The following is a 25,945-nucleotide window of genomic DNA, read 5'->3' as shown; positions in this document are numbered from 1 at the left end:
TTACCATAGTGCAGTAATATTTTTTTGCAATTATGTAATTGTGCAGGAGTTTATCAGACTCTAGGACCCTGCATTGGGTTCTTCTGTTAAGTCATCCTATTATCAGGTGCCTGAACATGTGGGTTCAGTAATTATTCCTGAGTCATACTTGCATGTGCAGTCAATTAGCTCCAACCATATTATAAGAGGTTTGAAACCACTCAGAGGGTAGAAAGTAAGTGTTAGAGAAACACTGCAGTAAAAGCACCAGGTAGTGCTAAGTTTGGGGGAGAGTGAGCTTAGGGTTATGGGGGAGCTGCTGTTTTTCACTAACAGTCAACCCCAAGAAAGGGCAAGTTTTGTTTTTTAAAAATGTGTCTATATCCTATTCAGAATAGAATAGGAACTGCACCTGCTTTCAGTGGCCTTCCATCCCTGAGGATCTCAAAGCACTTTCAACTTCCTTATAGAGGTCTTTATGTCCCTTACTGCTGAAATGCACTCATGTATGGGGCAGGCAGTGGCAGCTCTCTGATAACGTGATATTAACTGTTCTGTATCTAACTGAAAGCAGGAACAAAGATGGGATCTACAATGCACAAAGGGCTCTTTGGCTGAGACCCTAACACTAGTACTTGTATTTGACACAAAGTGTGACAGTATTATTAAGTGTGAGACCTTGATTTGAATTGCCATCTGCAAGATGGCACCATCACTACCCTTGCACTCCCTACTATCTGGAAGACTAGTCCTGGGCTGACTTGAGGGAAGCAGACCCCTATTAGCACAGCTCCCTACACAGTCATGGTTTTCCTTAAAAGTTTCCCACCCAGGTGCTGACTAGGCCTAATGCAGTTTTGGACAAGAACACCGCCTAATGTGTTATTACCATAGTAAGTAGAAGACTGGCTCTGTAAAAATCTGTACTGTATTACCTGAATTGTATTGTTTTTGTAAATGCATCTGACTCTATCTAAGCAGCACATGCTGCACTGAGTTAGGTAGAATCATTTTCTAGTATTAAAGCGTCCAGCTTTTTTTCCTTTACAGGAAAGTAATTAAGCAAATGTTTTTATTGAATATTGACTTATAGTTTGGATCATACTTTCCTCTTATGAAATGTTGATTAACAAGATGGAAAACTTCAGTCCATTGTCCAGTACTTCGCTCTGCGATTTCTGATTCTGTGAATGAAATCTTCCATTAATTGTAATATTAGGCCAAGGTCAATATTTGCAAGTATGCTGCAATTATACTCTATTTGTCAGGTCACAGTTGCTTTAATCCAAAAGTTATTTTGGTTTCCATTTGGGGGCCTGATCCTATGAGCTGCTGAGGATCTCCTGCAAAGTGCAATGTGACCTCAACTCCCATTAGAGTAAATGAAAGTTGAGAATGCTCAGCACCTCACAGGTTTGGGCCTCGATTATTTGGAAAAACATAATTATGGGTTAGGAGGTAGGCTTATACAGTGTAAATGTAGACTGTCATCCATGTCTTGCATCTGTGAATCTCTCCTATTTTATGACCACTTGCTAAGTGGGAGACTTCAAGGTGAATTGTACCTCTTGTTAAATGGGTATCTTAATTTTCCACTACTTTTTAGTGTTAGTGAGATGCTCTCCAGCCTTTTATTATCTAAGGGAACAGGGCACCTAATCAGTCTGTCTGATGGAAATGTCTTTTTAATGAGCTCAAGTCTCTGGCAGAACTCAAAATAGTAATGTGATAAAGTCTGACATCTGTATAAAAAGAAATTGTATTGAGAAAGTTAGCATGTTGGTGCCCTGTAATTATTATTGCTGATCTGCATGTCACTGCAATGTAAAGCTGACTTGCTATCACCATCTCCGTTGTTACAGTCAATTCATTGAACTTACTTGCAGCTCTTTAACAAGATGTATGCCTTAATCACACATGCATTCTGCATTGGCAAGTAATTAAAATCCTTCTGCGTCACCACCTTACTGGGGCAGACTCCTCCACAGAATTTTGCACCAGAGAATTGCAAAACATAACATCTGTTCAAATCCTGGGAAAAGGCTTTCATCTAGCATCAAGGAGTGGACTGAGAGGGTTGGGGTTTTTGGGGGGTGGTTTAGTTCCCAGCTTTGAACCTTTTGTGAAATGACTACTTATTTACTTAACACTGTTTTTCCATACAAATATATCAAGTGGGACTTTGCAGGGGGGTGGGGAAGATATTAAGCAGATGTGATTGATACCTGTAAATGCATTTTTGACAGCGCAAACGTCACACAATGTGAGGCTTTTCACTTCATCTGAACGGCTCATGCTGAATTAAAATCAGCCTCCACAGGGCAAGTTGCACAGGAAAAGAAATGTACCGTCTGAATACTGCCCTTGGGCCTGGCTCTCATCTCGCTGGGGAATCGCCATTGACTTTAATGGAGCTGCTCCTGATTTACCCCAGTTTAAGTAAGAGCAGCATAAAGGCTCATGAATACCATTATGCCTGTATAATACTGCCGGAGCTACCACGAACAATGCAAGGAAAAGCTTTGGAAAGGAGGTCACCTGTGCTTGCAGCAGTGTGCGCTAGCTGGAAGTTCTAGCACATCCCACCACACGTACCTGTCGCCTGCTCCCCTGGGCTGCCTCCTGAGTGGGCCTGTAGGATGCCAGGAGCCATTCTGACCTATCCCCTCTCTACTGTTGCTGTGCAGGATAAGGCATAACCTATCCTATTGAGCTGAAGACACTAACGCTTAACCTGCGGGTATGGGGTCTGTGTATAGGACTCTGATTGGGACAGCAGGGAGGGCACACGATAGTACAGACTAGCTTCTGCGTCTCTTCAACGTTGTCTGATCACTCCTACAGATAAAGGAGGTTCATTCCCGCTACCGGGGACTCGCAAGCTGTTCTGTGTTCCTCCCGCTATTACACAATTGCCTGCTAGCTGTGAGTTCTAAAGTCTTTATCACTGGTGACAGCTACTGTTGATGTATGAATTGGGGGAAGAGGGGTTAATACATCAGGATTTCCCAGGGGAGGGTTTTTAGCCTCTACAACTTGATGTGCTGGTGGAGAAGAGAGACCTTGGCTTGGTTTGTAGTGAACCAGGGTTGTGCTGAGGCACAAGCCATAGGTAGCCTTCTGCTTAGCTCCACATCTCAAGGGGGCATTGCTGGAGGGCCACTGCCAGCAGCTGCTAACTAGGCAGCTCTGAACAGCTGTTTGGGGCATTGTTGCCCCCCTCAGCTGTATCCACCTCTGGGTCCCAGAAGCCTTTGCAACACCTATCACAATACTTGCGTTAAAGTAGCACAAAGCAAAGAACAGCAGAGGACTGAGCCTAAAGGACGCCATTTAGGAGGAGCAAATAAGACAGGGCAGAGTGGTGGTAGGATGAAGGGTGTGAGCAAATGAGTGGAGGCAGCATAAAATTCCACTTGTACGCAAGGCATGCCGGGCTTGGAACTTGCGGATTTAAGGTACACAGAAGCCCGTTTATGAGGGAAACCATTTAAAAGAAATGACCTAGGTGAGGTTAAAGATGGCCTACTGAGGCTTCATTACAACACCAACACTACTGCTGTTAGCTCAATGGGGGCATAGCGAGAGAGCATAGGGGACTGGGATCTAGAGCTTCTGAGTTCTATTCCCAGCATTGCCACTATCTCTGACAATGGGCAAGTTACTTAATCTGTGCCTCAGTTTCCCCACCTGCAACCTGCGGGAGTAGAGGCCTCATAAATTACTGCCCCTGGAAGGGAAATGCAAAATATCTCATCTGTTCTGTGCTTTGGCAGGTTCTGATGGTGAAACTCCCATGGTGTGGCATGTTGCTGAAATCCTGGGATGCTTGGGTGCCTGTTTAAATCCTGTGAAGCACCCACCCATTCTCCTTCTTTCTCTTTCATTTCCACTTATTTGGGACTCAGCAGGTGAAGATATTCTCACTTCACCTTGAAAGAAAAAAATGGACAAAATGTCCAATGCTTATTCTCCCCTAAATGCTTGCTCGTAAATCCCTTTGGTTTTATTGGGATTTATGTGCACAGAAAAGTATTGTCCTAATGGGGAGAGGGTGATCATTAAAATAGTTAGTTTTTCTTTATTTGTTCTGTGTTCTTTATGTATCTGTTTTTCACCAAGCATATAAACTTATTAATGAACTACATACTATAACAGCAAGAGAAGCATCAATGGTTACTTTGTATTTTCCTAGCACAAAGCATGATGGGGAAGTCAAGATTTATTATAGACCTGGCTTCCAGCTTAACACCAAAGAGAAATCAAAGGCCACCTTGAAATGCTTAACCAATAGCTTTCTTATCTATAATAATCCTGATTTGATATAATGGCTTACATGCCTGATCCTTGGTTACTTTGCTAAGTATATTTTGGATTCTCTAGTGTATTGCAAAAATTTATGGTTGCTCTGTGTGGATGGAACTCTAAGAAAAGTATCTAGCCAGAAAGGAAGAGCTCATCCAGTGGCTAGACTTGGACTGAGACTCAGATTCAATTTTTGCTCTGCCAGAGGCTTTTTTGTGCGATCTTGGGCAAGTCACTTAAGTGTGTGTCTGCACCTCAGTTCTCCATCTATAAAATGGGGGTAATAGCTGATGACTTCTAATATGTTATCTGTTCTCAGAACCTTTCTGTGAGGTGCTCAGATGGTATGATGATGGGGGAGGCATATAAATTCCTGAGATAGGACGAACAGTCTATCTGTTCTAAAGTTTTTATCAACTGATAAGGGTGTGGTTAGAAATGAGGAAAATATTTAATGATGTGAACAATAACTGCTGACTTTAGGAATGGAAAAAGGAAAAATAGTAGTCTGACTGAACAAGAATTACATCTTTGTTGTAGATTATTTTAAACTCTTGACCCACAGATGAACAACCAAAAGAAGCTAAAAGTCTGAGTCAATGTCTGGAAAACACACCTTATAGTGAAAAGACTAAAACTTAACTTTCTCTTGGAAAAAGAAATCAAACAGATTAAGAGGTGACTTGATCAGTGTCTAAAAGTATCTGTGTGAAGAAGAAACTGCTGATAATAGACAGTTATTTAAGCTAGCAGACAAGAAATAATGAGATGCAATACTTGGAAGCTGAAGCTAGACCAATTAGACTAGAAATAAGGTGCATGTTTTTAACAGTGAGAGTGATCAACCATTAGAACTGAACAACTTAGCTAAGGTTGTGGTAGATCTTCATCATCTAAAATCTTTAAATCAAGATTGGCTATCTTTCTAAATGAGATGCTATGGCTCAAACAGAAGTTATGGGATTGATGCAGACGTGATTGGGTGATACTGGCTTGTATTATGCAGGAAGTCAGGCTAGATCAGAATTGTTTCTTCTGGCCTGGAAGTCTGGGAACATGACTTCTTTACTTTAGTAAATATCAGTATTGGTAGAACACATGTCAACAAGACACATGAATTGCAATGTGTTCTCTGCTGAAATTTTTCACTGCAACAGATTTATGGAAACCTGGAAAAGAGAATTCCAGGGCTATTGATGTATCTGACTGACAATATAATGAACTTAATTCTTTTGCTTAACATCGGAGCAATTCCACAGTAAGTCAGTGGAGGTATATAATGCTTGAAAACTAGTATACATGAGAGGAGAATCAGGCACACTATCTCTGGAGAGAGCCTGTTTAACTGATGTCTGCCATTTGCTGGAATAAGACTGCCCAGCAACCCAACCAGAAGTCTCTGGTACTCAGTATTAAAGTTGGATTCTTTAGGAAGCTGTTCTCGTCATGGATGTGTCGGCGCATCTGCCTTTTCAATCTGAAATGTTAACATAGGTCTCCTTATGGTGTCTCAAAAGATTTCTAAAACTCTCCCTCCCCTAATTCCATGTGTCAAAGCCTTTCACCTCATTTCCACCCCCACCCTCAAAATATCCCCCTGACTTTCTAGCCTCTTTTGTTTATAAAGCATTATAGGATCCTTCTGGAGAAAAGAATTTATATTCATATAGACCATTAATCTTTTTCCAAATTACGAACTTCCACTTTCCATCTTACTGAAAAGAAGACACAAAATTGTTATGGCCTTGAGATGGAAACCAAGAGCGGTTCCAGTGGTCTGACCAGCTCTGGGAAAGATGGGGCTTTTTTTCTGGATTGTTTTGTGACCACCTAGCCCTGTGGCTCTTTCTAGTGGGAAATCCATTCTTGGGTGAAGGATAAATACCTCACAAACCAGAGAAATCTCCTGAGAAGAAGCAGACCTCACATGGCTTTATATTCGTTACTGTCACAGTTCCCAACCTTTGTGGGAAACAGCATGTTTACTGTTTTATGACCTTGGCAGTACCAGCACATGCCTAGGTCTTCTTTTCAATTGTCCAGTCAAATCCTCCATGTGCTCTTGCTCCATGGTAGGTTAGAACATGCACAACTGAATCGGAGACAGGTGGTCAGCAGAGATCCACCAGGACTGAATTCAGACTTATTAAGGAGGGAGAAGAAAGATGAACACAAGAATTGCTAGACCCACGTTCCATCTACTCTGATATCCTGCCCCTAATAGTGACGTGTGTTGCATGCTTCAGAGGAGGGGGGGTGTTTTAGTCAATGAACCCTATACTAGGCAACTATATGGACTACCCTGAGTGGAGGGCTGGTCAAGGAATGGAAAAACTTTTAAAATGAAAAATGCTGGAGTTGTTTTCATTTTAAACACTTCAGAATTGACCTGTTTTTTTAACTTATAAAGAGAAATAAAATTAGTTATTGACAATGATATTGCAATAGTTTAGCAAATAGTTGTTGGTTTTTTTCATTGTTGATAAAATACATGATTTTTCGCAATCCTTCTCCCTCCCCTCACCCCCATCCAGCTTCTTCCAAAAGGCAATTTTTATTTGAAAAATTACAACCATCTCAACCACTAACTGATTTATAGTAATCTTATGTCCTGAGAGATTATGGGGTAAAATTTTCAAAAGCACCATGTCCTATTGTCAAAAAAGGGAATTTCAATCAGACTTCAGACCCTATTTGCCTAAGTCACTTCTGAAAATGAGACTTGGGTTGCTAAGTGATTTTAGGCACTTTTAAAGGCACTTATCCTATATTCTCATAGAACTGAAGGCTTTACCAGATCATCCATTCTGACCTCCTGTATGTCTCAGGCCACTACGCAGCTACCTGTACAAAAAGCCCCACAAGCAGAATTTCCAAATACAAGTACTAGTCACAAAAACCAGAATTTCCAGTACTGAGTGGTACACATACTAGTGGTTGTGGAATTTAAAAAGACAAGAAACCATGACTGAATATGAGAGTACACATTCAAACGAACTTGAAAGGTATGCCGTCAGAGTAAAGCAGGAGCCCAGGTTTTGCTGCTGGACTGAAAAGGAATGTGAACTGTAATAGTAGAAAAGTTGCAGAGGGGTAGCCATGTTAGTCTGTATACAGCAAAAACAACAAGAGTCCTGTAGCACTTTAAAGACTAACAAATTAAATTTCTGCAGGCATAAGCTTTTGTGGGCTGCAACCCACTTCGTCAGATGCAAGAAATATAAATTGGATAGGGGGTATATATATATATATATATATATATATATATATATATATATATATACACACATCCAAGGGTGAGGAACAACAGTGGGGAGGGGAGGTGTTAGCAAAGTCCATTCAGTTCGAGTAGATGAGGCCTATTCACAACCATTGATTAGAAGGTGAGAATGTGTGAACAGTGACAATTACTACTTGTAATGAGAGAGCCATTCCAAGTCCCTATTCAGACCCAGTTTGATTGGGTCAACTTTGCATACAAGTTCCAGCTCTGCAGTTTCTCGCTGAAGTCTGTTTTTGATGTTTTTTGTAGAAGTATGGCAACTTTCAAGTCAGTTACAGAGTATCCTGGGAGGTTGAAGTGCTCTCTGACTGGTTTATGGATGTTACCATTTTTTAAGTCTGATTTGTGTCCATTTATTCTTTTGCGTAGTGACAGTCTGGTTTGGCCAATGTACATGGCAGAGGGGCATTGCTGGCACCTGATGGCATATATTACATTAGTAGATGTGCAGGTCCTTATGGTGTGGCTGACATGGTTAGGACCTGTGATGGTGTCACTAGAGTCGATGTGTGGGCAGAGCTGGCAGCCGGGTTTGTTGCAGGGATAGGTTCCTGGGTTAGTGTTCTTGTTGTCTGAAGCAAATACTCACCAGCAACCATACACCATAGAATGCATAAGCACTTGCCTTAGAATAAGAGCTTGTGAGGGGTACAGAAAGCAGTATGGGGGGTGGATTTGCATTCTCATTAACTGTTTGTGCAATTTGTATTTGGTATGGTTCTTAGCAGGAAGAAGTCCATGTGTTTTCAGATACATCAAAGCAAGTGTTTTCTCAGTGGCATGACAAGAGACTAGATGAGGCTCCATGCTCAGCTCCTGTAGCTCATTGTATCTCCAAAGAAGTCAGAAGAGCTCGGCCCTTCACATTAGCTGAGGATCTGACCTGATGGTCCACAGTTCCCTTATTGTTTTGCTGAGGCTTGTGTTCAGACAAGGAACGTCTGCTTGTTGCTTTCTCTCTACCTAGGCTTCCATACTGTGCCCCTCACCCTGGTATCTGAAATCATTCCCCCCCCCCCGCCCCCATGTTCCTGACTGGGACAGCTAACATTTCTGGTCTTGCTTTACTGACTCTGAGGAGCAGGTTGCATTAGGAAAAAGTCACAAGGATCCAAAAAACTAGAGCGAATGGTAATGCTTGTAGGCTGGGAGCCAACCCTTCTCCGTCCAAAGCACTGGGCAGAGCCGGACAGAGTTGGACCGAGCAGTTTGGAAACGGAGCTGCCTAACGGCTGCTCTCCTGGGAGGGTTTTTTTTCGGCTGGTACTTATGGGGCTTCCACAAGCTGAGGGCAGGCCCCCAACAGTCATAAGGATGTAGAGCTTCCTGCGGGCGTGTGTACGGAAAGTGACTCCAGGGACGTGCCGGGGAGCAGCGGATTTGCCTGAACCCTTGGTTCGTGTCTGAGAAGTGCCTCTAAGTGGCCGGGGAGCTGCTGGGCAGGGGCCGGGTCGGGGCGCTGGGGGGACTCTGCCTGGGGAGCTGGGGTCCAGCAGTCAGTGCCCGGGAGCTGGCCTGGCCGAGCCTGCTGGTGGGTGCCAGGGAGAGTGTGGGCAGCTGGAGGGCGGCCGGGCAGCAGAGCGGGCAGGCTCAGTGCGACAGCTGGCTCCTGCTGGCCACCCCCGGGGAGAAGGGCTGCGGTGGGCACCGGCCCGCACCTCCCCGGGTGCGAAGAGCTGCTGCTGGGACTCGGGCAAGCCGGCGGCGGGGGGGCTGCGCCGGTAGCATCGCCTCCTGCCCTGCCTGTCCCGGGACAGCCCAGAGCGGGGCCCCCCCCCTTGCTCCCCTCGCAGAGGCCCAGACCCCCCCCCCCCCCGCCTTGCCCGCTCGCAGCCGCCTCCCCCCGGCTGCAGCCGCAGGAGGAGGGGGAGCGCGCTCGGAGGGAGCGGAGCGGAGCGGAGCGAAGGAGGCCGGGCGAGCGGAGGAGGAGGAGGAGGAGGTGGGGAGTTGGCCCTGGCAGCCGGAGCAGAGGCAGGGGCCGGGAGCTGCCGCTGTGATTGGCACGCCCCGCCCCGCTCCGGGAGGAGGAGAGCAGCCGGGGACGCAGGAGCCCCGCCGTGCCCCTCCATCCCCTTCGCAGCCCGGCAGCCGGGGGGGGGAGCGGCTCGGCTCGGCTCGGCTCGGCGCGGCGGCGGCAGGATGCAGGGGAAGAAGCCCGGGGGCTCGTCGGGCGGCGGCGGCGGCGAGCTGCAGGGGGACGAGGCGCAGCGGAACAAGAAGAGGAAAAAGAAGGTTTCCTGCTTCTCCAACATCAAGATCTTCCTGGTGTCCGAGTGCGCCCTGATGCTGGCCCAGGGCACGGTGGGCGCCTACCTGGTGAGTGCCTGCTGGGCCCCGGGCGTGGGGAGCTGCGGGGGGGGGGGGGGGGGAGGATCGGGGTACGCCTGAAGCCAGCCGCAGGGACAGCGGGATCCGCTCCCCCCCCCCTCCCCCCCAGCGACGGGCTCGGCGAGTGCTGCAGAGGGGATGGAGAGCGAGTCCCAGCCTTCGGGGAGCGGGTGCGGGGGATGCCTGGCGCTGCTGGCTCCCCGGACCGCAGAGGGCGAAGGCAGCGAGCTCCCCTGCGGCCGGGCTTTAAATCCTCAGGTGGCCTGACTCGGTGCCCTCAGCGCGGAGCCGGGCAGCCAGGGGCGAGCGAGCTCCTCTCCCTCTGCGGCTGCCTCTGTGCCATGGCTGGCGTGCGCCTTGCTTCGCGGGCAGGGCGCTTCGTGTCTGGGGCGGGGGTTTTTCCAGTCAATAAATGGAAGACAGACAGACAGACAGACACACACTAGTGATGGAGCATTTCTCTGTGCGCCCTACATGACAATCCGCAATGGTTTGATGCAACAGACAGGCTAGCGGCAGTGAGTTGTGGCCCAGATCGGTGCCCCAGGCTGTCTGGGTAGTGCTTATGGGTTCCCCCCCCCCCCCCCCCCCCCTCTTTTTCCCCTCTCCTCAAGAGCCATCTTCCACCGCTCTGGCTAAAGTTACAATACCTGATGAACAGCTGCAACTTGCTGTACTTTCTTCTGCTAATGCTGAAAGGTGAATTTCCTATCGGCTGCTGCGGTGGATGTCTGGCTGATTGCAGGAAAAATACCAGGGGAAGTGGAAGGAGGTTTCCTTTAACCCACAGCAACGTGGCTTGCAAATCCCAGCGGGAACCATGGTGTTTAAGCTGCGAAACGCTTGCCTGTTGTAAATGACTCAGCACTGCTGAGGGGTTACCCTTCTTGGCCTGCATGCATAACTTTAGGGAGACGCAGGGGCCGGTTTCAAAACCCGCGAGCATTGACTGTGCAGACAGGATAGATTGCTGGGTTTTTCGCTGGCCGGTAACTGAGATCAAATGTCATGGCGCACGAGTTCTTTTGAATAGACACAGACTAGATAGCCCAGGGCATTTATTTCACCTCCTCTGTTACTAGGCATTCCTTGTGCTAGCCAAGTGATACACGACGTACAACACTACCATAAATCTTCGCTGTTAGGCTATCTATTTTACCTTCACCTGTCACAGAAGCTGCATAATGAGGTTTGTTATGGGAAGGTGCAAAGCCCACTGTGTCTGGTATCAAAGGCAGAGATAATAGTAAAAGAACCAGGAAAAAGATGTACATAAAACGGAGTTTGCTTTGTGTGAATAACTTGGGGATACCTCTATATGACCATATACACCCTTGTATATGTGTTGGGACAGCCTCTGAAAATGAAAAGTATTTTTCTTTCAGTATGTGTAAATATGAGTGGATTTTTTTTAAAAAAAAAAAGCCTGAGTGACTTAGGAACATAGATCCCATGGAAAGCCAATGGCACTTGTGTTTCTAATAGGTTCTTAAAAATCTCTCTCATCCCACACAGTATTGTAGACAGTATATAACTGTATGTCAAATGTAACTGTAATAAGCACCATTAATATGCTCTATAATTAAATAAAAATTCCCAGTTTCCATATAATGATACATAGAGCTTTCCATATGTATAATAAATGCACCACACTTAATTCAGCAATGAAAACATTGCATGAGTATCTATGGATATTTAGTTTTTAAGTGACAGATTGTGCAACACTTTATTCACATTGAGTAATATCTTGCTCCATGGCTAGGTCCCCTGATTTTCAGTGGGAGCTACCTGTCAATATGAATGTGTGTGGCACAACCTGAAGCTAAACTAATAACCACCATCTCAGTGGGTTTTTCCTTGGTTTATCTTGCTTTCAGCAGCAATATAGTAAAAATGCATATCAATGATCTATCTTAGGGTTTCCTGCTGCCACCCATCCCAGTAGTATCTGAATACTGACCATGTACAATCAGTAGCAACAGTGAAGGCCAATAGAATTCAGGGAGACTCTGGCGCCTCTCCCTTTTTGGGGGATATAAATTCTACCTAGGACTGGCTAAACCTCTACCCTACTCCTTGTCTTTTAATAGCATGATATAATCAGACTATCTTATGCAGGATGTCATGCTGTACTAATACCTAGCCAGATCTATGAACAGCACTGGACAACTGGACAATGAAAAAATGCCACAGCATACGCAAGAACTGCCCCCAGCTACCCCATGCCAATGGTTAGAGTGACCGTTTCCCTGTATCACTTATTATTCAGCCTCAACAAGCACCAGACAGTCTCTAATACAACGAACAGAGCAAAATGTGGAATTGCATTTGAAGAGCTATATATGGTTGTGTCTATACTAGTATTTCCCCACCTGTGCTGGCACTTGTGGAGCTGAACTTGTCCCTAAGCAGTGGTGGGAAATGTTTTGTAAAATGCTGATGTCAAGGCTGAGGACCTGGTCCTTATTCAAACAAGGTGTCCCAAATCCTATTGTCAGTAGCGGTGATGAAAATCTGGAGTAACTATACTGAAATCAATAGAAGTATTACAGAAAGCAGAATCCCACCCACTGGAACTACTCATCCTACTTTACTCATTCGAGTAAAGACTACTAGCATGCGCATGCATGGATTGCAAGACTGAGCCCTGGTGACAAATTAGGCTGAGAAGAAAGCCATGAGTATAGAGAAGGAAAGATAAATAAAGGAAATTCTATGTGGTATAATTACAATATGTAGTACTGCTGGGAAGTTGAATAAACTATTTATTTTGCCTTCTTATAAATAACCAAATAAGTCATTCATGGCTCCATTTTGCTTGACAACATGACTTTCCTTAATTATTTGTTACTCCTGGTGATCGGGGGGCGGGGAGGGATTTCCTTTTGGGGGCTGACCGACTAGCTTCCTCAGAGTTCATTTCTGCTGTGCCATGCCCACAGTGAGAATGAGTGGGAAAACTTCTGAAAAGAAGGAAAAAGCAGCTTGCTTGTTAGGTATGACTGAAGAACTCACTCCTGGCTGGACTTTGCTTTGACACTTGTTTCTTAGGGAAATAAACTTCCTTCATATAGGCACATTCTGTATGTGCCTTATCTAATCTTATTTACATATCCACACAAGCATGTGCTGAGTGTGTATGCTCTCTCCACATGTATCCTGTAGCTGTTGTGTTCTTGGGTCAGGGATCCCTTCTTTTTATCTGTCTGTAAAGCTCCATGAATGGCTATGGCACTACATTAATAATAATCTATAGAGCTCAATCCTCCTGCTCAGTTCAGTGGCAAAATACCCCATGTCTCCGATAGGCTGATTAAACATAGATCTACTATCTCGTTGAGATTATATGTGAAATCTTATGGAAAGTTTGATGGCCATTACCTTCCGGAGCATTTGTCAATTTCACTGCACTTGTCTGCTGAAATTTACATATGTGAAATGACTGTGTGTACTTTTTCTCCTCATGAACCTGTTTTGCATAGTTTATGCAAATGATAACCTATGCTGCTTGCTTAATTTCTGAGTCTGGTGATGCAGCCTGTTATTTGCATGTTCTCTTAAAATTTGTTTATGCTCTTGTTTGGCTTAGTCTAATTATCCTGTGTCTTCTCTGAAAATAGAATTTATCAGTGACTGTAGTGACAGTGGTGAAAGCACAGCTCATCAACTGCAGGCTTTCCTGCTGCAGAAGGCTGCCAACAAGTTGTTCAAGATTTTAAGCAGCAACTCGAAAAGCTGGGATTTTTCTCCCCTCCCTTCTGCTGCAGCATAGGTTCACAGGTGAAAACAGAAATTTACTATCTTTACTTGTGTGTGTGACGAATAAAGTACCAATGGCACGAGCAGTGAAAGGCTGGAGCCAACATCTTTCAAAGGAATGCAGCAGTATGATCAGTCATGCTGGCCATTCACAGTGACTGTGATTTAGATTCGGCTGGTTCAGATCCCTTGGCAACGGTTATTTCTCTGAACTCTTACTTTCATTATATTTTGGAATATTTTAAGTGGAGATAATGCGGCAAGTGCCCCTGATGGTTGATCGCCAAGATGTTTTAGCACCCTGCCACTCAAATCTCTGCTTAACTGGTGGTGAATTTATTGCTTTAGCATAAGAGAAGAGCTCTGTTTGACAGCCACAGCTTGTGGAGCAGGAGCGCAATTTAATTTTCTCTCCTCAGCCTTTAGCCTCAGATAGCTCCAGTGCAAACTGACCTAGTTGAGGACATAACATCTGCTGAAGTCAACGGCTGTTTAGATAAAGGACATGCATATGGGAAATATGTTTGAAAAATACTAAGATTTTGTGCACCTGTTTCTTACAGAGATCTATTGAGATGTCTGGTTTGCCATAAACAGCTTTGAATGCAGCTATTCATGTGTTTTATCGAGTGGATGAGGATTGGCTAGGGTAAGGGATGCAAAGAAAATATAAAACTGTTGGAACCCCCTAATATGTTGGAGCTCATGGGAATTAATACGAAACTGACTTTTAGTTTCCTGAAAGAAAACTTTAGAGAACAATACGCCACTCCCTGGCAGAGCTTTACCATGCGATAAATATGAGCTGGAGCCAGCAACAGGCCTTCTTAATATATATGCAAAAATGAATGTGCTTTAGGTCTGTATGAGATCCTAATGTACTTGTGTTTGGTATCTGGGGCAGTACTCAGTCTGTGTTCTTTTTTTTTTTTTTTCTTTTAATCCAAAATTATGTGGCAAAGCTTTTTTTAAATGCTGAATTCAAAAAGAAATAATCATCAAAATGATTCCAGTGGCAATAAACACAAAAAGACCCCGGGCTAGAATCTGCCTTTAAATACAAGAGCACTGTTCCTAGTGACCAGCATAACTGAGCTGGCTCTGGCATCTTTTGCTTGCTTCAATTAGAAGGAAAAAAACCTCAAACCCCAAAAACACAACACACACCGAGGAGTGGCAACCGTGGGACTAATTAAGCAATTATTTCACTATGTGTCACTAACCAATAAAAAAAGATGTTCCAGTGATGCAGTCATGCTCCAACTAAACTCAAAGGTACAACTCCCATGGGAGGAGAGCCTGAATCCGTGTCTTCATTAGACATTTCTTAGAAATATTTCTAATACGCTAGCAGTATTATAGTAGCCCCTAGAAGCCCCATTGTACAAACTGATAGTAAGAGGCATTCCATGCCCAAAATGACTTGCAACGTAACTAGACAAGACAGACCAAAAATGGGAGGAGGGAGATGGTATCCCAATTGTTCAGAGGAGAAACTGAGGCACGGAAATTAAGGGCTTGATCCGGTACTCATTGAGCTCCATAGCAAGGTTTCCTAACAACTGAGGGACAGAATGAAACATAGAACCCAGGAGCCATGATTCCATGCCAGCTTGCTATAAACGCTAGCCACTCTTCCTCTTCCTAGTGATCATTTGTATTACAGTATTGCTCTATCTTGGGTTTTATACTGCTGCCCATCATAATATCTGGGCACCTTGTATATAAAATCAGTGGCAACAGAGAAGTCCCTAATGGAATTCATGGAGTCTCTAGCACTTCTCCCCACCAGCAGTAGTGCCTGGAAGTCCCAACTAAAATCCCATAGGAAGAGACAGTCCCTGTCCCAAAGACTCTGTTTCTCGTCTTTTTAGATTGTAAAGGAGGGGAGGCGCGTCCAATAATACCTCCTATTTTACAGCTGGGGAGTATGCTGTGTGAGGCTGGGTAAGTCCAAGTGTGTGGCAGACATGGGAACGGAATTCAAATTTCCTGAGTCCAGTAGCTCACTCTAAACCCTAGTATGCTGGTGGTGTTTGGGGGTAGGGACTGTCTTTAGCCTGGCTTGTAGAGCATCTGTCACAATGGGGCTTTCTCACTTCAAATAATCAAAGATTTGAAATGACTGCTTACAGCAGAAAGGGAAAACTCAGTAACTAAAGAGACAGGGTTGTTTGTGTATGTATTATTGTATTCCCTGCTGCTTAGGAAGCAGACAAGCAAAATTGTGTTTTCTCTGGTGGGGTCCCTTTCCATTTGGCACTCACTGATCTGAGTTACCTGAATTTCTAACTGACCTTGAAATTAACACGTCTTTATTTTTTGTTTTCTGCATCTACCTCCTGGATGGCAGCACAATTGTAGGAACAGCATGGGGGTTTGTGGTTGGTTGGTTGGTTGGCTTTTTTAGGCCATGTCTACATTACGGACACTATCGCAGACTAGCTATGGCATCATAGCTGTGCTTCTGTAACCGCACAGTACAGAGGGTTGAGTTGGCACAGCTTTGGCACTCAAGGGCATGATTTGTTTTTTGTTTTTTCTTACTCCTCTGAACCCAATAGCTCTATCAACCCAAGTTGTAAGAGGCCTTAGCTAACAGCTGTGGGAGCAAAGAACTTTGTATTTGTTAGGTCCTACATAATGAGTTACTTTCCCCACAATCCTCCCCTTGACAACAGAGTGGTCCTGGTGTTTCATTTTTTAAAAAGAGTGATTTAAATGTCATTTGAAAGCCCTTACATCGAAAACAATCTAAATCTTTCAGCAATAGCACCTGAGTTTACTGGAAGTGAAAAAGATTTAAAACATCCAGTTTACTGTCTCTTTCTGATGTTTAATAAAGTGACAGCAAACTTTTAAATTAGTGCTTGGACAACTCTGCTTTCGGGTGCCCTTTTATGCCACACCAATTACTGTAGTATCTGAAGAAATTAAGTCAGTTTCACCTTTTAGGCGCTTGTGTGAGTGTTTTGTTTCCGAGATTGTAGGGGATGGGAGGGTTTTTTTTGTTTGTTTGTTTTTTGGTGGTGGGGGGGGGACGGGGGGTGGGAAACAAAGCTGGCTGTTTTCCTTTTTAAAAAAAAAAAAGTTGGGGGGGGGGAATTGTAGAAATATTTTAGTTGGTGTTTAAATTAAACTCTGGGCCAAATCAAGCTGACACTAACCCTTTATAGCTGGAGCCTAGTGCCTCTGAAGATTATTTGTAGTCTTTGGCAGCCCCAGTTATGGCTCAGGATCCCCTGGTACTAGGCACAGTACAAATACAGAACGAAAATACATTTTAAAGTAATGTCCAGTAAGCTGAATTTTGGGCCCAAGCATAATTTTTTCTAGGCCCAGTACAAACTTGTAACATGCACTTATTCTATTTCTTCACTGTCTCTGAAACCATGTGGCATCATCACTTGGCACCTAGATTCAACAGTGACCTTGTGTCGTACGTGCTCCAAAACAGATGAATTTGTCTGAATTCACATAAGAAGAAAAGTAAATATTTTCACTGGAATGCATCTGGCGTTTACACTAGATTTGGTGAGGCTCTCTGATGCCAATGAGCACCTAATTGCTGGAAGGGCAGAAAATAGCAGGGAAAACTATGCTTGATATGATGCCTGATTCATTGTGCCAAGCTGATGGATACACATTTCTGTGTTAAAGAACAGGACATGGCCCTAAATTTCATGTAGCTGCAGATTGGCTTTATTATTTCCATTCTATGCGGGAACAATGGAATGAGAAAACGCTGTACTATGCAGGCTTACAACCCATCATGTTAAACAATAAATGTGTTTTTCATTGAGCTCCAACAGGAAAAGTGCTGCAAATACCTTTTTGAAAGAGAGGATGTGAATTAGCTGCTACCATTACCCACTTCTGGCCTCTCACCCACGGAATATAAATTGGCAAGGCATTAACAGAGTTCTAATATGTTGCTGAGTGTCGTTATTACAGAGGAGTTAGGGCCAAATTGTGCGGTCTTGGCTCCGAAGGAAGTTCTGAAGACCATGGGAGCTTTGGCCTGAGCGCAGCAGTAATAAGAAACCTCTCTGCTGCCGAAGTTCAGAGTGACACACATTTGGGTGAAAAGAGCACAATGCAAATGGAATGTCATACTCTGCATTTTTAGTTTCTTTAAAGAGCTACTGTCTGATTAGCAGGCAGTGTCAGCCAACATTGTTTTTCTTGTATCTGTTTACAAATAGTGTCATCTTTTTTTTTTCTGAGGGTTTTTTTATCTGCTTCTTTTTCTTACAAAGCCAGCATTTGTGCCTGACCTTACAGTACCAGATTGTGCTCTGCTACAGCTCTTGGAGCCCCTGCAGTAACAAACCAGCAGTCATAAGTAGAGCTACGTAAATAACTTATATTTTTAAATGGCCTTTACATTTCATAAAATAAAAGTGAAGTATAATCCAAAAATAGAAATGATTCTTTTCAGGTTTGGGTTGGTTTTGTCTTTTTCCAAAGCAATTCGGCACATTTTCAAAATGTGTTAATCAACCTGAATCTGCATTTTTCAGTGAAAAGTTATTTTTTCCCCCAAAAAAATCTTTGCCTAGCACTGTTCATGAGCAATTCTACAATAACAAACCTCTGTGCAGCTCAGTGATTGAGACCCTACAATAACAATCAAAATTGTTCAGCTCAGCATTCATGAGCAACTCTACAATAACAAACCTGTGTGCAGTCAAACCATCATGAAAACCTATGTTTAAAAAAAAAAAAAAATCCTGCAATGCTACAATAACTAACTGGTGCGTGTGGTCTGGTCCTGACCAGCAACCTTACAATAACAAAGCCATTCGTTGTGTGCACGCACATATGTAATGGAGAATATTCAGCAGATTCAATTTCAAGGTTCCAAAGAGGAATTTATAAACAGTAAGTAAAAGAAAACAATTTGGCAAATTATGAAAAATACCCTGATGTACTTTTTTAATATTCCATTGAACTCTTTCAGTCACTTTTCTGCCATATTCGTGATTTTCTTTTAGTGTGAAGATAAGTTTACTTTTCACTGACATTTGCATTGTGCCTGATTTATTTTAAGATACCAGATTTTTAAAAAATGGATAGATAACTGGGTGGTAAAGAGGACATGTTACAATGTGTAACAGATGGAAGGTTCTTGGTCTCTAAAGAAATGAGTTAGCATTTAGGTGTTCAGTCCTATTGCCTGGTTCTCAACTTCTGTCTCAGCTGCAAGGCAGAATTGTGATTGTCACAGCTCTCCTAGCAAAGTCTATCTCAAAGTCTCTCCCTCAACACTTTTCTTTTTCTAAACTGTGTCCATCCTCCTTGGCAAAGAGTGCACCCATAGTTCTTAAGGTTATGATTTCCTCCTTACCTGGCCAGTGTTTAGATTGAGGACAGGAAGTGGTGTGAGTAATTTGGTAGTAATCTCGATCCCACTGAATCAGTATTGCAAAAATTCCCCCGGTCCTGTGTTGGGTGGGCTCTTCTCAGAAAGGTGCCATCTCTTGGATGTGAAATAAAACTAAATCCTTAATCACTTGTGGTTACTAAAAATCCTTTTGCACTTTTTTGCACAAGTATTGGCTATTAACTTCTGTGTCCTGGCCAGATGTCCATTTGGGAAATAATATTTTTTCCATCCCTGAATTCCTCCTGCAGTTGAAACTGCATCCTGTATTCTCTGTATCTTGACCTAAACTGTTGTGTAGCCTTGCTGTGTGCTGCTTCCAAGTTCTACCCAAGTAAAAGGTACATTTCAGAGGTGGGCAAATTATTCATGTGGATGTAACGTGTATGTATATGAACACAGTGATTCGAATTCATTTTACAAAGTGTGAGATTTATTGGCGTGAGCAACACTATATAAATGAAAGATACTATATGTGTAAAGTGCGTAGAAGGAATATATGCTCTGATAGTCATCAGCAGGCTCTTCATGCAGCATTTAGAAAGGCAACAGTTATTTGGACTTCTTGTAGCAGCAGAGAGAAGCCGGTGTTTCTTGTTTTTTGTGCCTTGGTGGACAGACAGTACTAAGGGCAGTTTAACTACAATCAGGCCTTTCAACCTCTTCAGGGGAGATGCACACAGTTTCCTGCAGCATGTTGCTGGTTATAATGCAAGCCCTTATGTCTGAAGTTAATGATGATAGTTTTAATAGAAGGGAAGCCTTGTCTTAAAGGGGGAATCAAACATATCTTTGGTGGCTGTTCCCTAAGGGCGCTAACATTAGCTGTAGGATACTGTTCATAAAACAGATCCTGTGCACTGGCCTAATCCTGACAAGTGTTGAGTATCCTTTTCATTAGTGCTTCTTCTGCAGGGAATCTGCTGGTGTCTTGATTCTTCCGGCTCTGGGGGTGGAAGGGAGTGATCCAGACCCGTGCTCAACTTCTGTCATTAACATGTTGTATCGAATATCCAAGAGCTAGTTTGAGCTGTGGACTCATCCTCAGTGCTAGCTTAGTTTTTCCTTTCATTTTTCTGTTTTGAAGCCCGTTGCTGGGAGACTAGATTTAGAGACTTCCCTAGAGTGGGGAACCAGCCATTTTAGACAGTTTGCTTATGGTTACTGTAAAGCCTTCCTGTAAGTGATTGGGAGTCAAGTCCACGACTATGATGTGCTTGAAAACCAGATCTGAATCAAGGAAACATGGCTTATTCTCACCTGTACAGCTAGGCAAACTCATCACAGCAAACCACTTATTTGCTTGGCTGAGGCTCACTTTCTGTTCATGAGTCCCTCTGCAAACAGATCGGTTTCCATAAACCTGTTTGCTGGGAATTACAGATGGCTGCTTTATGGTAGCACACGGCAGCCTCTGGGTCAATTGCATGCTGTTTTGCTGAGCATGTGGCCTTGGCCATTCATTTGCAATTTGAAACTTGAACTAGTTTGATTTAGATAAAACCTCTTAGAATTCTGGACCCCGTTTCAGAATTCTGGTATATTTTTCTTCCATGGGTGACTCTGTAGTCCAAGGGACTGCTGCAGGTGTCATTCTTCTAATATACACCTCTGAGTGTTGTATTGGTGGGAGCCATCGCTATCTCACTGCATTTCAAATTTCTGGTCTCTGTCTTGTGGAACTATTTTTAATGTTATGATTTTTAGCTCTGATAGCAGAGGCAGTATTGACTGGGTATGGGTTTTGTTTTTGTAGGGTTTTTTTGAGCAATCAACTTAGTTCTAGCCTGGCTAAGCTTCTGCCGGTATTTTTATGTTGCCATCTAATAATTTAAATATATCCCTCCTCACTTACTGTTATGGTATTGGATGGCTCATGGGAAGCTGTGGACATGATCTCTAGAAAAGCTTATGCTTATGTCATGGTTTTTAAAACATACACTGTAAAGTTTTTGGGGTGTGGCCCATGTCTGTTATGTTTGCACAGTGCCTAGCACAATAGAGCCTTAATCCATGTGTGGTGCTATCACAGTGTAAATAATGTGTCATGATTGTCTTTTTCTTTCAGTAGGAATTTATCTTGCTCCCTTTCAGACTTTGGACTATATATGCTCTCTTCAGGTCTGGATATTTGTGCATGGAGAGGAATTGGAGGGGAGGCAGGAGGATGGTTGTTAACATTCCTGTGGGGCCTACTCTGTGCTTGGGGAATCCCTTTTAAAATGGTGCTATGGCAGGTGGGGAAACCCTGCCAATGTGGCTCCATTGGAACTACATGTCCAGGAATCTAGAGGAAGCCACAGTGGGTCTGGGGACATGTGGCCTCTTTGTGGTTGGTCCTGTGTGTATACCCACAGATCTTAAAGGATTTCAGGGTTTGGAGGGCAGGAGACAAAACTTATTCCTGATGGAAGGATTTCAGGAAACTACTCAAGAGGAGTCTCTTGGAGGTTTACTCTCTCTCTTGTAGGAGGCAGTGTTGGCATCTCTTGTGACTCATCATGAGACTCATAATAATTGGTGTTTTTTCTTTAAGCCCCAGCTCCTGGACTCCTGTGACTACATGAGAATCTCAACTTTTTTAAAGTACATTTCTCTCCCTGGTGGTGTCAGAGAGAGGCTTGAAAATATGAACTGAGTGGTCCCATAAGACCCAGGCACCAGAGAGCAAATGAAAAATCCCCAACCTTTTCTGTATTTTTAACACCACATGGCTTTAAAGCCAGCATCATCTTTTTTGTTTTTGGAGCACTTTATATTGGCAAGTGGAGACATGCACTGACCCCATGTTTTCATCTACTCTTGCTCTCTCTTCCCCATTTACATCATCAAAGCTCTCTCTCTCTCCACAGGGTTCCATGTGTATAACGAGCACTTGGAACTAATGGGAAGTTGTGGCTTTCATGTATTTATTACTATTTACCAAAAACGTACGTGTGTGTGTGTGTGTCTGTGTCTATGTCTATACACATACATACACTGAAAATAGTGCACATTGGGAGATTGAGCTTGTGGGTATGGTACAGGGATGGGAGTTAGGGGTTGTATTCCCAGCTATGCCAGAAGTTTCCGCTGTACTCTCGGCAAGCCATTTCCTACCTCTGTGCCTCAGTTTCTCTATCTGTTTCATGGGAGTGTTGAGCCTGGAGGCTGAATTAATGTTTGCAATCATTTCAGATTCTTGAACAGGTGGTGATCAAGATTCACAAAGGACTTTTTTTATTAGCTGAAGAAAGTGGGCTCTAAACAGAGGACCAAATTCTCTACTGTTGTAAATGGGCATCACTTCAATGACACTGATGGGGGGTTTTGCTTCTTTACACCAGGGGAGAATTTGGCCAAGGATGCTATCCAGTTTTTCATGGAGTGTCGTCATTGTGATGTTGCAAAGTCTGCTTCTGAATAAATCTAAACAAAACTCCAAGGTACTGGAAATGTAAGTTGAAAACTAAATGACCTCTGCTTTCTCCGCCCCCCGCCCTCCTCCCCAATGACTCGTATCGTATAGATTCAGACATTTTTCGATTTTTGGTTCCCAGTGCCCTGATTACACTTGGAACTCTTCTTGTATCTGAACAACATCACAAAAAATTACATTCATGGAATATATCCAGGACACAGTGTCATCACATGTTTCCCTAGCCTTCCCCCTGATGCCTCCACCCCCCTCCCCTTCCCCTGTGCACACAGAGATTAAATGATGGGGAAATGGTAACTTGTTTGCTTTAAGCTGGTTCTCACTATGCAGAAAATGTTGATAGTGACATTCTGGCAGTGACTGCTCCAAGTTCCTGCTGCACTTGGTAATGTTTTCAAACAGGAGTCTCATTCTTCGTTGGGCTTTCCAAAGCTGTCCTATCCAAACAAGTCAAGTCAAGCTTTTAACTTCCATGCCCAGATAAATCCAGCTTTCATCTGTACTTGAGCAGATGTGACACCTGACAATCATGGGAGTAGGCACCCTTATATATCTGATGGTGCTGATGGTAAAGGAACAATAAATGGGTGCCATGGTCTAGTGGTTAAGGCCCTGGCCTGGGCCCCAGGAGATGAAAGTTCAATTTCTGGCTCTGCTACAAGCTTCCTGTATGGCCTTGAGTGAGTCACTTAATCTCTGTGTGCCTCGGTTGCCCCTCTGTAAAACAGTGATAACAGCACTGCCCTACCGCCCATGGGTGTTGAGAAGACGAATACCCAAGTGTATGAGGTGCTCAGATAATAGTTGATAGTTGTGGTGCTATAAAGTCTGTCTTGGCACAGGTTTGGGAGGCGCACGCTATCTTACGTGGACCAAATCCTGGCATGTGCACCACATAGGCTGTGTCTTAGGACACTTAGTCTGATTTTTTTGCATTTCTCTAATATGGTCAGTATTGTGTATTTGTCGCTCTCTACTTCCAAAAGGAGAAAAACATATTAGTAGTGATGAAAACCGAGATGCTGTCAGTGTAGGCACAGGGTCCTATCCAAAGGAAGGATCAGGCCCATTGCTTAGTGGTACCTACAAATGCAGTAAAAAGCCATTTTTATATATTCTGGCATCTGTAGCGAGTTAAAACTTTTAGGCTCTCTGGGCTGCCCCATGTGTGAGGATGAGGATGGGGAGCTGCTTGAACCCTGAAGAGGGGAATCTCTGGAGGCAGTAGCGTTGGTGTAGCCAGCCCTATGGTCCTGCCACACAGCCCCAGTATAGGAGACATTTGGGGGGAATGGAAAGGTGAGAAGGAGGTGTCAGCGGGGGCATGCCAGGGATGGGGAAGGTTGGAACCCAGGTGTGCTACTGTTTCAGCTAGTGCTCGGCTGTCCCCATGATCAGGGGTGGAAAACCACCTGTGTGACTCTCACCCCAGGTACACGGTGCAGAAGTCAGGTGTGCCTGAGGATCTAGCTCTTTGCGTCTCAGATCTCTCCTGAGTTGTGACTATCAGGGGCTGCATGACTGTCCAGGCCTTTTGCAGATGCATAAAGGGGGCTTCCAGCCTTAGTGAGAAATGGCAGAGGGCAAGAGAAGAATGAGGTTCATTCAATATGACGTCACGAGGCTAGTTGCTGTGTCACTGCCGATCCCAAGTATTTAAAAATTGCAGGTCTGCTCCCCAAAGTGGTGGTGGTGTTTGAGCCACTCTCCTAACTTAAAAGGCTGTTCTTTTTGTTTCTCTTCACTGAGTGTCACGTTTTCAACCTTTTCCTCACAACCCCACGTGCTAGAATCTTACTTTAGAAGGAGGCTGGGATTCTCAGGTAATACCCTGATTCGAGCCGCCGAGTCTTCAAGAAAAATGCCAGAGAACATGAGATTTACAAGAGTCACAAGGCTCAGCAATGCCACTTGGCCATCTTGTTAGGCCCATTTTTTAAAAGGCTTCTTCCCTCCTCCCTCACTGTGTTGGCTTAAATCTTTCCTACACTGGTTGGACAGATGACCATGTCTATCTCGAAGTTGAGTCTCGTGCATTTTGTGTGGTTGTAGCCAGGCTGCCCCATCAGGAGGGTGGGGAACAGGACTGAGCGTCTGCAATATTGTCAGAACATAGGCATCAGTGGAGATAGGTCCTGCTACTGCTCTCCATGTCATCTGTTTTCCTCTCTTTGTACATAGCCCTTCTATAATCACTGCTGTCCTCCGGCCAGGAGGCCTGAACTCTGCTTCCTTAATGTTGCTTCAGAACAGCCGGCATGTGTCACGTTTTTGTCCTGGTTCTCTGCTCCTGCCTGGGAGCTGGGAAAGCTCCCACAACCAGCTCTGTTGGCTTCATTCGCCTTTCTCTGCAGTGTGGGCATAACTCGGACACAGTCGTGTGTTTGGTCTCTTGACCATAAATTAGGCTAATGAGGGTAAGGCCTCTGCATCGCATGCTTTCCTGCAAGACTCAGGTTGTGGCTTCTTCTGTGGTAATTAGTGCTTGTTGTGTCAACTGCTCCTTTGCAAGCTCAAATCAAGCAGATTGTGGGAGGGAAAGACTTTTCATTGCTTTTGGGAAGACGCACCATGTAGATGGGGATTCTGCCTCTCTAATGATCAGATACACTGAAGGAAGAGAGGGCCTTTATTTGGTTATCTTCACCATGGGTAAGGCTCTTCTGTCACCCTCCCAGAGTCCTGAGGTTTCCTCTCTTCTGAATCCCCATTTATTTACAGCCCTAATCTTTTAGGCCTGACAACAGCCATTGCTGTTCCCACTAAATAGGATGGGATGGTATCAAAGCTTGCTGATCACCCAGTAGGAATGTTGTGTTTGCTGGTCCCTGGTTGCAATTAAGGGTGAGAACTCAGGATTTGGAGTTTATTCCGGGTAAACTATATAGTATAGTAGTATACCCTACTGCATGAATCTTATTGTCCATTTCATGTATGGGTCATGTGGTTAAGACCTATTTTTCATCTTGTCTAAGCTGACCTGTAAATCAATGCATTGGTTCACATTAAAGAAATCCTTATTCTGCTCCATGTAACTGCGCACTGAGCACAAGGGGAATGGGAACGGTCATGTTACCGCCAATAGGAACCTCAGCAGGGACTGCTTCAGAGATCAGTCCCTGATGTCTTCGCCACACCAGTACAAACAACCTGCACAGGACTCCATTAGTGCATTTCAGTCTTGCATTAGGCACTGCAGTTCACTAGTGCTGTTTTAGGTTAATGGGCCACTTTCATATTTATGATGCATCATTCGGCTGGTCATTACTAGGGATGTAATAGTTAACAGTAACCAAGAATTGAAATGGCCTCTGGCTTCACCATATTTGTATTAAAGACCAATAAGTCTCACAGACCACTTTATTGGATTTACCATGTAGATATGTTTTTCCGGGCCAGATCATGTGGATCATGACCATGTGGACCAAGTGACCATGAGGAAGAGTGACACTGAATTGCCTGCATTTTAGCTGTGTCCTGCACCAAC

General features: G+C 44.1%; 1 protein-coding gene across 2 annotated transcripts in view; it reads left to right on the top strand.

The window, feature by feature from the left end:
• Nucleotides 1-240: 240 nt before the first annotated feature.
• SLCO3A1 (solute carrier organic anion transporter family member 3A1) overlaps nucleotides 241-25,945 on the top strand; it is a 202,722-nt gene continuing 177,017 nt past the window's right edge. The window contains exon 1 of one of the 2 annotated variants that reach the window (XM_067555643.1): nucleotides 241-872. Coding sequence is in view for 1 of the 2 variants with exons in the window: in XM_067555642.1 (XP_067411743.1) it covers nucleotides 9,707-9,883 (177 nt within the window). In the remaining variant the exon portion in view is untranslated. Of the gene's footprint in view, nucleotides 873-9,706; nucleotides 9,884-25,945 lie in introns of those variants that run through there. The other variant, XM_067555642.1, reaches the window with a different exon arrangement.

Source organism: Emydura macquarii, unplaced genomic scaffold, assembly GCF_026122565.2.
Source record: "Emydura macquarii macquarii isolate MOO-44397 ecotype Brisbane River unplaced genomic scaffold, CSIRO-AGI_Emac_v2 contig_1644, whole genome shotgun sequence".
Lineage (NCBI taxonomy): Eukaryota > Metazoa > Chordata > Testudines > Chelidae > Emydura > Emydura macquarii.
Note: the sequence above shows the minus strand (reverse complement) of the source record. Positions and strands in the feature narration are given on the sequence as shown.